Source organism: Dreissena polymorpha, chromosome 2 (genome assembly GCF_020536995.1).
Source record: "Dreissena polymorpha isolate Duluth1 chromosome 2, UMN_Dpol_1.0, whole genome shotgun sequence".
Classification (NCBI taxonomy): domain Eukaryota; kingdom Metazoa; phylum Mollusca; class Bivalvia; order Myida; family Dreissenidae; genus Dreissena; species Dreissena polymorpha.
The window spans coordinates 24,906,950-24,924,053 of record NC_068356.1 but is presented as its reverse complement, the minus strand read 5'-3'; the positions used below and the strand labels follow the sequence as shown (position 1 = coordinate 24,924,053).

At 37.5% G+C, this 17,104-nt stretch overlaps 1 protein-coding gene across 8 annotated transcripts in view; it reads left to right on the top strand.

Annotated features, from left to right (window-relative positions):
• LOC127866295 (protein FAM149B1-like) overlaps positions 1–17,104 on the top strand; it is a 108,690-nt gene that overhangs the window by 75,684 nt on the left and 15,902 nt on the right. For 7 of the 8 annotated variants that reach the window (XR_008042945.1, XM_052406759.1, XM_052406758.1 and 4 more), the window contains 8 exons: positions 622–792; positions 1,104–1,236; positions 3,386–3,437; positions 6,319–6,410; positions 6,846–6,952; positions 7,711–7,873; positions 8,448–8,603; positions 10,667–10,783. Coding sequence is in view for 7 of the 8 variants with exons in the window: in XM_052406759.1 (XP_052262719.1) it covers positions 622–792; positions 1,104–1,236; positions 3,386–3,437; positions 6,319–6,410; positions 6,846–6,952; positions 7,711–7,873; positions 8,448–8,603; positions 10,667–10,783 (991 nt within the window). In the remaining variant the exon portion in view is untranslated. The remainder of the gene's footprint in view (positions 1–621; positions 793–1,103; positions 1,237–3,385; positions 3,438–6,318; positions 6,411–6,845; positions 6,953–7,710; positions 7,874–8,447; positions 8,604–10,666; positions 10,784–17,104) is intronic. The other variant, XM_052406757.1, reaches the window with a different exon arrangement.

Here is a 17,104-nt window from a genome sequence, read left to right as displayed (position 1 = left end):
CTCAAGTGTGCAACAGTACTTGCTATATCAATAAGGTAAATATCTGTAATATCTTTCATAGTTTTTGTGCACAAATTTTCTTTAAATTATTTAAAACATGTTGATACGAAATAGTTATCTTTAGTCCTGAGTACGGTGTAGTATCAATTGAAAATATCGGAAAATCTCGGGCTTTGTCGTATAAACGTAAACAAAATATAATCGACACAGTTTTGTGGTAACTCCACATAAATAATGGATTTAAAATTTTAAAGGTATTTTTTCTCAGTAATTAAATTATCAAGACCACTTGTCCCGTCAGCTTAGCAAATTCTTTATTTACTTGTCCGGACTAACAATTTAGTTGTCCCGGACAGTCGGACTACCGTTAATTTTGAGTCCTGTCAGCATAAGTGTAGATGTGCAAGTTAATTTTTTTTATTATCCACACTTTTCTGTGGATTTGCCTTTAATCATAGTGGACAAAACAGTTGCTTGGGTCACATCTAAAATAGAGTTTGTGACCATGCCCAAACAGGTTTATGGAAAGCAAAGTTTTAGCAAAGAGGAAATTGTTATGAAAAGCCTTATGCATTGGTTTATAGCAATTGGCTGATGTGTGGCAATTGTTTTCATGTTCAGGTTATCAGTGAGCGGACGGAGCGTGCGGGCAATAGTACCCCCTCCAGAGGCCCGCTCACGCTCATCAAGCACGCCATCATCTCAACTGTCAGAGTTCTCGTTCCTGGAGGAAGAGATATTTGACTGCGAAGGAGAGTACGAGGAAATCATTGCCATTGACTACAAAGACATGTATGTAGTTCAACAAATAAAAAGTTTTTTAAGTATCATTTGCCGAAACATGTAGGTTGTAGATGAAATCATTTCCCACAGGGTTTGCTTAAATATTTGATGTTCTAATAATAGTGTCTAGTGTTCTTAGCTGTGAAAATATGTTTTGATTGCATCCCTGCATACTTCATTGAATACACTGATATAATTTTATCGATAGAGAAAACAGCTTGTCAGGTACTGAAGTGGCCCATTTTTTTTAAAGAAGGGAAGTTATTCAGCAAGATAATTTTAGAATCATGTCATGGATGATCTCCCTGTCTACATTTCAGCTATGAGGAACAGTCTGACCACAAGAAGCAGCTAACCCCAAGGCGGCGGCGTGTTGCCTATCCACCTATCACCCCAAATGCCAACTTCAAAGATAGCGTTGCGAGTTCAGCATTTGATTGCATGTGGCATGAGGTAACACAAAATATGTTGGGGCTAAGAACTTCTGATTCTTCCTCCTTTAAGTTTGTTATTTCAAATCCTCTGTAATTGCTGGATCTGATTTTATGGGTGTTGCAGAACAATTTAAGGGGAAATGTCTTGGTCTTTTCCCATATTTACAAAACTCAGTGACAATTTAAGGAAATTCCTCAAAATAATAAAACTCTGGCTCTTTCATGTTTATTTCTCTTTTAACATCAATAAACATTTATAAATATTGCAAAAATTATTAATATTGTGTTTTTTTGTAATCAGTAAACATAAGATTTCATTAAGAAAATTTGATCTGAATATTTACCTTAAATGCAATTTTATTTGAGATTTTGCTAAAACATTTTTATGAATAAAAGCCCTGAAGTACGTGTTTCTGGACCCACATATGTCTCAACTATACTTTTAGACATTGTTTGTATTACAAATGATTTTTAGCTGGGCTGTTTTCAGAGAAAACCCGAGGTATTGTCATAGCCAGCTCGTCGTCCGCTGTCAGCCATCCGATGTAGGTGTCGTGCTAAAACCTTTACATTGGCTCGAAAATCAAAGTGCTTCCACCTACAACTTTGAAACTTCATATGTAGATGCACCTTGATGAGTTCTACACGCCACACCCATTTTTGGGTCACTAGGTCAAAGGTCAAGGTCGCTGTGACCTCTAATATAAAACTTTAACATAGGCTCTAAAATCGAAATGCTTTCACCTACAACTTTGAAACAAAGGTCAAGGTCACTGTGACCTCTAATATAAAACTTTAACATAAACCTTAACATTCTCTCTAAAATGAAAGTGCTTTCACCTACAACTTTAAAACTTCATATGTACATGCACCTTGATGAGTTCTACACGCCACACCCATTTTTGGGTCACTAGGTCAAAGGTCAAGGTCGCTGTGACCTCTAATATAAAACTTTAACTTAGCCTCTACGATAAAAGTGCTTCCACCTACAATTTTTAAACTTCATATGTACATTCACCTTCCTCATTTCTACACGCCACACCCATTTGTATACGCCCATTTTTAAAAACGGGACGAATTATTGTTTCACCCTTAGCGCGCGGCCTCCACAGCAGTGTCTGCTCTCTAATTCAAATAGTTTTCATCTGATCTTCACCAAACTTGGTCAGAAGTTGTGTCTAGACAATATCTAGGTCAAGTTCGAATATGGGTCATGCCGGGTCAAAAACTAGGTCACGGGGTCACTTAGTGCATTTCAAGGATTAAGCATGGTGTCCGCTCTCTAATTGAAGTAGTTTTCACCCGATCTTCACCAAATGTGGTCAGAAGTTGTGTCTAGATGATATGTAGGTCAAGTTTAAATATGGGTCATTCCTGGTCAAAAACTAGGTCACGAGGTTACTTAGTGCATTTCAAGCATTTAGCATGGTGTCCGCTCTCTAATTGAAGTAGTTTTCATCTGATCTTCACCTAATTTGGTCAGAAGTTGTGTCTAGATGATATGTAGGTCAAGTTCGCATATGGGTCATACCAGGTTAAAAACGAGGTCACAAGGTCACATAGTGCATTTCAAGCATTTAGCATGGTGTCCGCTCTCTAATTGAAGTAGTTTTCATGTCAGATGTTACATCTAAATGATATCTAGGTCAAGTTCAAATATGGGTCATGCCAGGTCAATAACTTGGTCTCGAGGTCACTTAGTGCATTTCAAGCATTGAGTATGGTGTCCAAAACCTTCGAACGGGCGTATCTTGTAACAGTTTGGCCCTCTTGTTAGCTTGGCTGTTTTTGGAGAAAACACGAGGTATTGTCATAGCTAGCTCGTCGTCCGCCGTCTGCTATCCGCCGTAGGCGTGGTGCTAAAACCTTAACATTGGTTCTAAAATCAAAGTGCTTCCACCAACAACTTTGAAACTTCATAAGTAGATGCACCTTGATGAGTTCTACACGCCACACCAATTTTTAGCGTTTGCACCCGTTATGCGGTGCTCTTGTTTCACTTAAGTATTCAGATATTAAATTAATTGCCCCATTTAACTGCCTAACAACAAAACTTATATTCATACAATTGTAAGTATGTTGATGTAATGATATGTTTGTTACGTTTGGTTACTTTAGTTGATGCTTTTGTTTAAGTTTCTGTATCAACATGTCTTTTTTTGTTTCAGATAATTTCATGGATGAGACCATTATTGAAAAAATACTCAAGTACCATTTTTGGTACGTAAAAACTGCATTTGCATTTAATTTAACATAATTATAAATAATTTCAAAACTGTCAACATCTGATTTCCTGTCACAAAGTTATCTAACCCAACATCCAACCAAATGTTGTGTCTCAATTAAATATTGTCTTTTGGTATAAGGTTGTTTTGTCTTCATTTGAGTGTACTTGTATATACATGTATTCTGAAAGTCATAGGCTCTGATTTACAGATGTGTAACTTTAAGTTTGCAATGTACAGTTTCTGCTGACTCTAAACTTAAGTTTCAATTAACAATATCTTCTGATGTTAAGTTCACTTTGTTAGATATTAAAATGCTTTCACTTCATGCAGTACAAACTCAGGGCTTAGATGGTAGATATTGTTTTTGTAAACACAAACATGTGGATTTCAAATTGTTGAGCCTCATTGTTCAAAAATAGTTATTATACAACATGCTGCCAGTGTAGCTTTAAAACTGGACTGAGAGACATATCTGGAGCTACACTGTGGATTGAGAGGCATATCTGGAGCTACACTGTGGACTGAGAGGCATATCCCGAGCTACACTGGATTGAGAGGCATATCTGGAGCTACACTGTGGACTGAGAGGCATATCTGGTGCTACACTGTGGATTGAGAGGCATATCTGGAGCTAAACTGCGGACTGAGAGGCATATTTGGAGCTACGCTGGATTAAGAGGCATATCTGAAGCTACACTTTGGATTGAGAGGCATATCTGGAGCTACACTGGACTGAGAGGCATATCTGGAGCTACACTGTGGATTGAGAGGCATATCTGGAGCTACACTGTGGACTGAGAGGCATATCAGGAGCTACACTGTGGATTGAGAGGCATATTGGGCGCTACACTGTGGATTGAGAGGCATATCTTGAGCTACACTGTGGACTGAGAGGCATATCAGGAGCTACACTGTGGATTGAGAGGCATATCTGGAGCTACACTGTGGACTGAGAGGCATATCTGGAGCTACACTGTGGATTGAGAGGCATATCTGGAGCTACACTGTGGATTGAGAGGCATATCTGGAGCTACACTGTGGATTGAGAGGCATATCTGGCGCTAAACTGTGGATTGAGAGGCATATCTGGCGCTACACTGTGGATTGAGAGGCATATCTGGAGCTACACTGTGGACTGAGAGGCATATCTGGAGCTAAACTGTGGACTGAGAGGCATATCTGGAGCTACACTGTGGACTGAGAGGCATATCTGGAGCTGCACAGTGGACTGAGAGGCATATCTGGAGCTATACTGTGGATTGAGAGGCATATCTGGAGCTAAACGGTGGATTGAGAGGCATATCTGGAGCTACACTGTGGACTGAGAGGCATATCTGGAGCTACAGGGGGGATGTAGAGGCATATCTGGAGCTACACTATGGACTGAAAGGCATATCTGGAGCTACACGGTGGATTAAAAGGCATATTTGTAGATACACTGTGGATTGAGAGGCATATCTGGAGCTACATTGTGGACTGAGAGGCATATCTGGAGCTACACTGTGGATTGAGAGGCATATCTGGAGCTACTATTTTGATGGAGAGGCATATCTGGAGCTACTATGTGGATTGAGAGGCATATCTGGAGCTACACTGTGGATTGAGAGGCATATCTGGAGCTACACTGTGGACTGAGAGGCATATCTGGAGCAACACTGTGAACTGAGAGGCATATCTGGAGCTACACAGTGGAGTGAGGGGCATATCTGGAGCTACACTGTGGATTGAGAGGCATATCTGGAGCTACACTATGGATTGAGAGGCATATCTGGAGCTACACTATGAACTGAGAGTCATATCTGGAGCTACACTGTGGACTGAGAGGCATATCTGGAGCTACACAGTGGACTGAGGGGCATATCTGGAGCTACACTATGGATTGAGAGGCATATCTGGAGCTACACTGTGGATTGAGAGGCATATCTGGAGCTACACTGGATTGAGAGGCATATCTGGAGCAATGCTGGATTGAGCGGCATATCTGGAGCTACACTGCAGACTGAGAGGTATATTTGGAGCTAAGCTGGATTAAGAGGCATATCTGGAGCTACACTGCGGACTGAGAGGCATATTTGGAGCTACACTATGGATTGAGAGGCATATCTAGAGCCACACTGTGGATTGAGAGGCATATTTGGAGCTACACTGTGGATTGAGAGGCATATCTAGAGCCACACTGTGGATTGAGAGGCATATATGGAGCTACACTGTGGATTGAGAGGCATATCTGGAGCTACACTATGGATTGAGAGGCATATCTAGAGCTACACTGTTGATTGAGAAGCATATTTGGAGCTACGCTGGTTTGAGAGGCATATCTGGAGCTACACTGCGGACTTAGAGGCATATTTGAAGCTAAGCTGGATTGGGAGGCATATCTGGAGCTACACTGTGGACTGAGAGGCATATTTGGAGCTACACTATGGATTGAGAGGCATATTTAGAGCTACACTGTGGATTGAGAGGCATATTTGGAGCTACGCTGGATTGAGAGGCATATCTGGAGCTACACTGCGGACTGAGAGGCATGTTTGGAGCTAAGCTGGATTGAGAGGCATATCTGGAGCTACACTGTGGACTGAGAGGCATATTTGTAGCTACACTGTGGATTGAGAGGCATATCTGGAGCTACACTGTGGACTGAGAGGCATATTTTGAGCAACACTGTGGACTGAGAGGCATATCTGGAGCTACACTGTGGACTTAGAGGCATATCTGGAGCTACACTGGATTAAGAGGCATATCTGGAGCTACACTGTGTGGACAGTCCAAAGGTCATTTAGCGCTATGTGGCTCACATAGTTTTTTATGTGGGAGTTTCACATCCTTAATCTTCATAGAAGAGTTCCATTCAGAGGTTTGCTCTGTTTCAGATTCGAAGCCTCAGATTCACTCTATAAAGGCAGAACAGCTGAGGAATGAATCCACACCAGCGCCTCCTTCCAGGGAAAATTCAAATATGAAGGTACTCACTTCTCACGAGGTCTTAAAAAATGAGTCTGGTCAAAATCTGTGCTTGAATGGTTTTCATCTCTCATGTAAAGAAAGTATGTAAATCAACAATGATTTTATTAATAAAATTCAACTTTCCATCATTATTACTGCAACTTGTGATGTTTAAGATTTCTGTCATTGAAGAACATAAAGTTTTCAAACAGTTCATATTTCCATTTAAATTAACTTCTTTCACAGGCCTTAGTGTCTGTACTTTTAGAAAAATCAATTTAAATTCAATATTTGAAAGAAAACTACATGGATATAAGTATTCTTACTGTCATGATTCAGAAAAAATGTTTCCTGGAAATGCTCTTTCCTAAAATTTACTCCACACAAAAAAAGTCCCTGTTCATTTTATATCTTGATTTGAACTGAGTTGTCAGTGCCTTGTTCCATATTACAGAACTCTCTGGGTAGTCGGGCGCATACGATGATAGAGCCCAGGCAGCTGGATGACCTTCTTAAGATTTCACGCAAAATTGCTATCCCTAGAGAGGCCTCCACCCTTGGGTATGTTAACTTGACCTTCAGTGAAGGACTGCAGGAAAATGTTGTTTCTGATCTTTTCCCTGTTTGTATGCATGGTATAAGGGTGTTTCATGGTTTATTCCTATAAAAGTGACAAATGTTAGATAGATTGATAACTTCATATTTTACCATGAAGAATTAATGTAAAAAAATATTGTTATTGTCCCCTACCGGTGAAACCGGAGGGGACTTATGGTTTGCACTCCGTCTGTCAGTCTGTCTGTCTGTCAGTCTGTCTGTCAGTCAGTCTGTCACACTTTTCTGGATCCTGCGATAACTTGAAAAGTTCTTAATATTTTTTCATGAAACTTGAAATATGGATAGATGGCAATATGGAAATTATGCACGTCATTTCATTTTGTTCCTACGTCAAAAATTCTGGTTCCTATGGCAACAAATAAAAACTTTTTTTTTTACCGACAATGGTGGAGTTTCAATGGTAGGGGACCATATTGCTTGGCAATCTCTTGTTTCTACTGTAACTTGATATACAAATATTTTGTAAATAAAATGAAAACAAATACAGGTTGCTATCCACCAGTTGAATTATCAATATTTCCATACTGATCATAAAGAGACTATATTTAAAATAAACAGAAATTTCATCTTCTGGCAACTTGTCCCATGAACTGCAATCTGTAAGTCATTGACTTAAATAAGAAAATAATAATAAGACTAACAACATTCGTGATAAGTGCAATGGACACAGAATAACATGTGACATTCCTGGAATTTTCCAGTGAAATTCCTGATGCTCAACCAGCGTTTCCGTCTGCCCGCCCAGTCTCCAGTGTGCCCACAGGGGGTGCAAGGAGGGCTCATTCAACCCGGGTTCCTTTTATCCGGAATATCAAGAGCAGTGTCAAGCTGGCGCCCATTGATCGCTCAAAGACTCCCAGTATGGTAAGTGGTGACTGCTATAACAGGGGTCATCTACTTTTAAAAAGGCATAAATGACCTTTATAATGTGTACAGAGCAAAGTGGGTTATAATTTTAATAGTGACTGGATTTCATTTAGGAAACAAGCTAGTAATTTCAATCCCAAGTTTTTTGTACCATGTGACAGGGTACGAGTGCCTTGAGTTCAGATAACTTGATTGATGTCGATATTTGAAAGTCTTATTAGCTTGGCTGTTTTCAGAGAAAACCCGAGGTATTGTCATAGCCAGCTAGCCGTCCGCATCGTGATAAAACCTTAACAATGGCTCTTAAATCAAAGTGCTTCCACCTACAACTTTGAAAATCATATGTAGCTGCACCTTGATGAGTTCTACTCGCCACACCCATTTTTGGGTCACTTTGTCAAAGGTCAAGGTCCTTGTGACCTCTAACCACAGCCGAGCGTTGGCACCCGCTATGCGGTGCTCTTGTTTTCTATTGATGCTGGTATATAATAATATAATTATATGTTTGTGTTATATTTTATTTCATTACGTCTGATTTCACAGAAGATGTAATACATTTATTTACCTCTAGGATGAAGAGCGAGCATCTGCTCTCAGGGTGCGAAAAATCGACATTGGTGTGAATGGTCCCATCACTTCATCTCCCACGTACAACTCCCGCAATGGGGCCCTGCCTCCTATTGGCACTCCAGGGCCGCTAGACATTGAGACTGGGCACCGTTTTCAGGTATTACTTGCACTAGACTTTGTAAGCTTTTCTTATGTATTTTTTTGTCGTTGCTTCCAGTGTTTTCATGCATTTTAACACAACATTATATGTGTACCATTAAATGGAAGTTGCAGAATTTAATATCAATTTGTAGTTCAGTGAAAAGTTGTATGAGAAATTATAACTTGAGTCTTAATTGGCCCGTTTGTATATTGCTTGACTAACATTTGACGATTTGCAGACTCAATTGCCATCCACTTTTCTTCTTTGGAGATAGGATGTTGATTTACCCTCTAATTTAAGTATAAGTGAATGTCATGTACACTAAATACTGGTTATAAAACTTAACCAGGAAATAAATGAAAATTATTGTAAGTGACCACTGTTATGGGATTGAAAGACTGTTAAATACAACAACAAAAAATCAAAAAGACATTAAAACAAGCAATTACATAAATGTGTTACAATAAAAAATAAAACTTCCTTGACAGAAAATAATATTGAATAAATTGCCAGAATTATTTATGCAAAAGAACCACACAATATATCAATAAAAATGTTTTTTAATTGACATACATATAATCTTAGATCTGCAACTTTCATTACTGTCACAGGCTTGCATAATTTTTTAACAATATAACAAAATATTTTTTCCATTTTGAGTTTTCTAGTATGTTTGAAAGTAAAATATTTTATGTTTAATAAAGCTTACCGGTAGCTGTTAACTCTTTGTTTGAACTCAGTTTTTATTTTTGTGCATTTAATTGTCACAGTTTTCTTACTTAGAGAGTAAAAGGTTGTGTATTCACAAACATCAATTTTACTTTAAATTTCATAGCACATTAAACTGGATTTAAAGTGTCTTCAATATTTCTTGAAACATAAATTCCCATAAAGACCAGTTGGTTTCTATTTTAAACTTACCTGAGCACGTAGTGCACATGGTGAGTTTTTGTTATCGCCTTTTGTCCTTCGTGCATCTTTACCTTGTGAACACTTGTGGCTACATTTATTGCTCCATGAAACTACATCGTATGTCATAGCATTTGTCTAAATGATAATTTGGCTTAGTTTTTATTTACTGGATCACGTGGGGTATAAAACTAGTTCAAAACTTTTATCTAGGTCAAGTTTGAAACTGGATCATGAGGGGGTCAAACACTAGATAAATAGGTCAAAGTCAAGAAAAAAATTGTTGACACGTTAGAGGTCAAATTGATTGCCCTCTTTATGAAACTTGTTTTGAACATTTGTCCCGATAATATCTCAGATGAGTTAAAAACTGGGTCGTTTTCTTGAAAAACAAGGTCACTAAGGTAAAATAGAAGGAAACGTTTGTGAACACTTTAGATGTCATGTCTGAACATTTGATGTTATGATAAATCAGACAAGAAAAATATGGTTTCTGTCTATTTATGCGCGGCAGATTTGCTGATGTGGCAGCAGAAAATAAAATTTGTATAAATCTAGGGTTAGTTCTAAAATGATGGTTGTTTAAAAAACATGTCAGCAAGTTGTTAGGGCAGTTGTCCTTACAAGTCTTGTGTTACATCTTGTGAATACTACAATCTCAGTTAAGTTCTTTGTGGTCTCAGGTGAGCGCTTTAGGGCCTGTGGTCCTCTTGCTTTTTAAAGCTCTAACATTAATTTGCAATAAAGATAAGCTTACCCAGTTTTTTGTTGTGTCAGTCAATGTTTGTGATAACACAACCAGAGGGGTGTAATATAGATTCCTGCTAAGTTGCCTAGACAGTGTAGGCTCTAGAGAAAAGGAGGAAATAGATTTAGAGGAGTTGGAGAGTTCTGTAAAAAGTTTATTTGTTAATCTGGTGGGGAGGGGGCTTGATCTTATAACAGTTGATTTTTAGGCATTCTTAATTTCAACAATCATATGTCAGTAAAGTAATTATTACCATCAGTAATGTTAAACTTCTTTTATTGAAACCGAGCTTGATTTGGATATAATTTAGTATGACTGGAATTCAAATGCAGTGTGCATTGTGTTTACTAACAATGTCCATTGTTCTGTTGATTTTTTTTGCGTTTCTAATCCACCTCTGCCATTCCACGTTCCGTTCCAGAGAAAAACAGTGACAAGTCGAGCAAGCAGTGCGGTAGATAAAGATTTAAGAGTTGCTTATCGGGACCGATTTATCGGCCTAACTGATGCTCGTCCCAGTACTACCCACGCCTTTAGGGTATTGATGTTCTTCCATAGTTTTACTTAATTCTACACTTTGCTTTTGTTTTGGGTCTTTTTGTCTGTTTGGGTCTCATTTTCTGTTGGTAAAGCATTACTTCTGCAAGGACCATTTATGATTATTAATAGCATTTACAAACATAATTTGAAAACAAATTTGGTGGGATGTACGATTGAATAATACCTATTGAACTTTCATGAAATTAATTAGTTATTCTGTAAAGTTTCTCCTATAAATATGAGGTCGATATATAATCGGTAGATTACTTCTAATTACTTGGACTACGGTAAAGTGGGTCACTTATTTTGTTAAGTCCAGATTGATGTCAAATGGATGCTCCTTGCAGTAAGCTGTTAGTTGTTACTGGGCATGCCAATATAGTTCACTGTAATCAATTAACTTTGAAATGTAATCCTTGCACTTATCTCCACTTTTTAGCTCTTCTGAGCACAACCTGCTCTTGGTGAGCTTTAGTGATCGTCTTGTGTCAGTTGTTAGTCGTTTGTCTTCAACATTTGTCTTATGAACATTCTAGGAGCTGCATTGGAAGCTGCTAAATCTTGTTCACTTATTTGAAACATAAGTCCCAATGATACATGTACCTTGGTCAAGTTTAAACTCGGTCGTGTTGGAACAGAAACAGATCAATTTGGATCTTATTGAACAAAAAATGGTATGAACTCTGACATAGTTTTATCCAATATCACAATATTCATGAAAATTGGTCATAACATTTGTCCCAATTTTAGTTCAAAACTGGTTCAGATGGGGTCGAAAACTAGTTTACTAGGTCTAATTAAAGAAAAAGCTTGTGAACACTAGAGGCTTAATTAATTGCCCAATCTTCAGGAAACTATTTCACTTTTAAATTGGTTAAGACAGTTGTATCTCAGCTGATTCAAAATACGTTAATGTGATCATAAACTAGTTCACAAGGTCAAATAAAAAAAAAAAGCTTGTGAAAAGTCTATGAATGCTACATTTATTGCCCAGTCTTCTTGAAATTCGTGAAAACAGTTGTCCCGATGATAGGTTAGTGAAGTTCAATGTGGTTGATATGGTAAAAAGTAGGTCACCGAGGTCAAACGAAAGAACCAGCTTGATGACACCCGAGATGCAATGTTTATGCACACACTTGATTACGAGATGCAATGTTTATGCACACACTTGATTACAATGTTTATGCACACACTTGATTACAATGTTTATGCACACACTTGATTACAATGTTTATGCACACACTTGATTACAATGTTTATGCACACACTTGATTACAATATGTATGCACACACTTGATTACAATGTTTATGCACACACTTGATTACAATGTTTATGCACACCCTTGATTACAATGTTTATGCACACACTTGATTACAATGTTTATGCACACACTTGATTACAATGTTTATGCACACACTTGATTACATTTGGTAATAACATTTTCACAAGGATAACTTAGCCAATATTAGGGCTGTAACGATACATTAGAATATTCGAATTACTCGAATACGGCTGTGGACGAATCGTATTCGTTATTCACCACCTCCCGAACCGAATATTTGACAAATACAAACATGTTAACATGGTTTCGAGTTTGAAAGTTTAATCATCGTATATTACCTTACAAATGAAGGTTCATACAATAAACCCCTATATTTAAATGGTCTTCTCCTTATTTCGGCGTTTTTCATCATGTTTACCCCACCCACTATGTTACACAGTGATATTATGATATCAACAAAAATGGTGGGCATCTGTTTAATATTTACGACATTGAATTGAAAAATCTTTCCATGGTTGTTTAATGTTTATTTAGGTAAATACGAGTGATTTGATGCTCAAACATACACACAATGGATTAGCAGATGGAATTTCTTTTTTGTTTATCTTAACGACAATGATTGTGCAACTTACCAACAAACATGGAACCTAGCATGTCAAGTTCCTTAATTGTTCTACTCAAGAATTGTATTGGTACTAGTGATGTTTTTTTTTAAACTGTGTTAAAAGTTTAAGCAGTTCTGGTCAGTGTTTTGTTATTTCAAAGTATTATATTGCATATTTTCAGTATGCAATGATACTCAATTAATCAAATTGACAAATACCCATAGTTTCATATTATATAATGTCATGTCAAATTGTCAGTATTACTTTTGTTCATTGAAATTCATATTCACGAATAAATATTCGTATTCGCCACCTTGTATTCGTGATACGTATCGTATTCTTCTCCTAGTGTATTCGTTACAGCCCTAGCCAATATCAAAACTGTTTCAAGCAAGATAAAAAAATTGGCCACTTGCTCAAATACAAAAACACATTAAAAGCTGACCTCACATAAGGTATAATGGTGAAAGTTAGAATACACCTAGTACTTGTAAATTTCACCCTCTGTGTCTGTCTATTTAACCTTTTGTGTATTTATCTACATGTATCTCAGTCTGTCTTTCCACACAACTAATCTAAACAATAATCCTATGATACTTGGTATTCAAATATCAAGAGCCTGGTATAAAAAAAGGACAATTCTTTGCCACAATTAGTAAAAAACATTAAACAATTATTTCTAAATACACAATGAGCAATAAATGTAAAGTTTATTAATTAATCACTACCAAATGTAATATTTCCTGTCAGTGTTTTATCACAACAGCAAGAAAATTTTACTTTTATGTTAATACACATTTGCTGTATACAAAGCAATTATAAAGGTATGTGTAAGTAGTAGGGGAGTCTGCAATGCTTGTAATAATGGATTTTAAAACGAGTCGGGCTTTGAAAAAGCAGTCTTAATGCATATGCCTAAAGTATGTCCCAGAATAGTTTTAAATGAAAATCCAGTCTAGACCAAAATTGTTGTCCCCTTTTAGCATGTGCTGACTGCACAGGTTAATCGGAGATGATACTTTACCCACATGCATTAAGTCGAGTTTTCCCACTGAGCTAAAAGAAAATGCATGTACCCAATCAGTAACATAAGATTCTATTGTTTGTACTGTGTCTTCAATTCAGAGCCATTTGTCTGACATGTGTATCTTAGAAATGTTTTATTGAGTTTGAGCTTGTGTGACATTTTGGAAAGACATAAATTACATAATGTACTTTAGTTTGTTTTTTATACGCCCGTATAAAATACGGGACGTATTATGTGAAACCCCTTGGCGGGCGGGCGGCGGGCGGAAGGCATCACTTTGTCCGGACTCTAATTCAAATTGTATTCATCCGATCTTCACCAAACTTGGTCAGCAGTTGCATCTAGTTGATATCTAGGCCAAGTTCGAATATGGGTCATGCTGGGTCAAAAACTAGGTCATAGGGTCAATAAGTGCATTTTCAAAGGGGCCACTTTGTCCGGACTCTATTTCAAATTGTATTCATCCGATCTTCACCAAACTTGGTCAGCAGTTGCATCTAGTTGATATATAGGCCAAGTTCGAATATGGGTCATGCCGGGTCAAAAACTAGGTCATAGGGTCAATTAGTGCATTTTCAACGGCGCCACTTTGTCCGGACTCTAATTCAAATTGTATTCATCCGATCTTCACCAAACTTGGTCAGTAGTTGCATCTAGTTGATATCTAGGTCAAGTCCGAATATGGGTCATGCTGGGTCAAAAACTAGGTCAAAGGGTCAATTAGTGCATTTTACTTTGTCCGGACTCTAATTCAAATTGTATAAATCTTATCTTCACCAAACTTGGTCAGTAGTTGCATCTAGTTGATATCTAGGCCAAGTTCGAATATGGGTCATGCCAGGTAAAAAACTAGGTCATAGGGTCAATTAGTCCATTTTCAACAGCGCCACTTTGTCCGGACTCTTATTTATATTTTTATTGTTTCTTTACATAAACGATTAATTTGATAAACTGTGACATTGGAACAAAGGAAAACAACCGTGAATCTTACTTTGCGTGAACAGGTGTGTGGGGGGTGGTAAATTTAGCCACTTGACGAATAATTTATGATTACGTTTTCTTGTAACAGCATCAGTTTTTAGGTGGAAATCGTTAATATTATATATATTTATGTGATATTATTTAGTGCTGTTTATATTATGGGCTAAGGTTGTACTTTTTAATGATTATTTTTTTATTTCAATTTTTCCTGTATTGATTTTTTTTCAAAATATTTGGTTAATGTAGTATTATATTATGCTGAAGAATATAAGTAAATTCTTGGAAAAAAATCTTTCTTTTGCTATAATAAAATGCATTTAAAACTGCTTGGAAATGCAATCTAGAAGGGTCTGAAAATGATTTAAATCAATTTTTGTCCGGGGGACTTAGCCCCCCTTTATCCCCTTGACAAAGGCGCTGCCCCTTGACCCCGCTGGTGGCCTGCAGAGCCAGACCCCTGGCTTGTTTTCAGGATTGGCAATCTGGTCCTGTTATGACCCCTGTAATAATATCTAGGTCAACTTCAAATATGGGTCATGCCGGGTCAAAAACTAGGTCACTTAGTGCATTTCAAGCATTTAGCATGGTGTCCAAAACCTTCAAACGGGCGTATCTTGTGACAGTTTGGCACTCTTGTTATGAAATGTAAGTCTTCTGAAGAATGTGATTGGCACCATTTTGAATGGTTTTGGGGGTGTTGATAGGTTTTGAGTTGTTTTTGTGTAACCAGTTGTTTTCCCCTTGTATCCTTGTCCTTTTCAATTTCTGGCTCTATGCAACAGCTTACATTTTTAGCTCGACTATTGTATATAAAATAAATATAGTGGAGCTATCCTACTCACCCTGGCGTAAGCGTTAGCGTCTGCGTTAGCGTTAGCGTGCAAATCTTAAAGTTTTCGTACTACCCCAAATATTTTCTTTGTCCCTTGACATATTGCTTTCATATTTTGAATACTTGTTTACCAACATGACCCCAACGTATAAACAAGAGCAGACAACTCTATCAAGCATTTTGTCATAATTATGGCCCCTTTTCCACTTAGAATATGCAGCAAATGTTAAAGTTTGCGTACTACCCCAACTATTTTCAATGTCCCTTGACATATTGCTTTCATATTTTGCATACTTGTTTACCAACATGACCCCAACCTATAAACAAGAGCAGACAACTCTATCAAGCATTTTGTCATAATCATGGCCCCTTTCCACTTAAAATATGCAGCAAATGTTAAAGTTTGCGTACTACCCCAACTATTTTCAATGTCCCGTGACATATTGCTTTCATATTTTGCATACTTGTTTACCAACATCACCCCAACCTAAAAACAAGAGCAGACAAGTCTATCAAGCATTTTGTCATAATTATGGCCCCTTTTCCACTTAGAATATGCAGCAAATGTTAAAGTTTGCGTACTACCCTAACTATTTTCAATGTCCCTTGACATATTGCTTTCATATTTTGCATACATGTTTACCAACATGACCCCAACCTATAAACAAGAGCAGACAACTCTATCAAGCATTTTGTCATAATCATGGCCCCTTTCCACTTAGAATATGCAGCAAATGTTAAAGTTTGCGTACTACCCCAACTATTTTCAATGTCCCGTGACATATTGCTTTCATATTTTGCACCCTTGTTTACCAACATCACCCCAACCTATAAACAAGAGCTGACAACTCTATCAAGCATTTTGTCATAATTATTGCCCCTTTTATACTAAGAATATGCATATTATTGATAAATCTATGTTAAAGTTTGCGTACTACCCCAAATATTTCCTATATCCTTTGACATATTGCTTTTATTATAAGTTGCATACTTGTTTACCAACATGACCCCAACCTATAAACAAGAGCAGACCTATGTATCAAGCATTTTGACATAATTATGGCCCCCTTTTACACTTATATAATTTAACATTTTGCTTAAATTCCCGTAACTTTTTTATTTATGATCACATTTTATTATTACTTTGACAAAACAACACTTACCTGAATACCACAATGGATTCCACCCAAACAATACCCCACGCCCCAACCCAAAATCCCTCCACCCCCCCAATATTTTTTTTTAAACATCATCTAATAAATTACCACACATCACATTATACCCCCCTCACACCCCCCCACCCCCCTAACCCCCCCCCCCCCCCCAATTTTTTTTTAAACATCATCTAATAAATGACCACACCCCACATTATACCCCCCTTTCACCCCCCTACCCCCCCCCCCCAATTTTTTATTTTTAATTTTTATTTTTGAAAGATCGTCAAATTAATTATTGAATATGAGCAATTTCCCCATGATGGCTTACGTTATACTGTCAAGCACTCGAATAGTCGAGCGTGCTGTCCTCTGACAGCTCTTGTTAATCTTCTTTATTACAATTTCTTACAGAAATAACTCTACAGTAACAAACA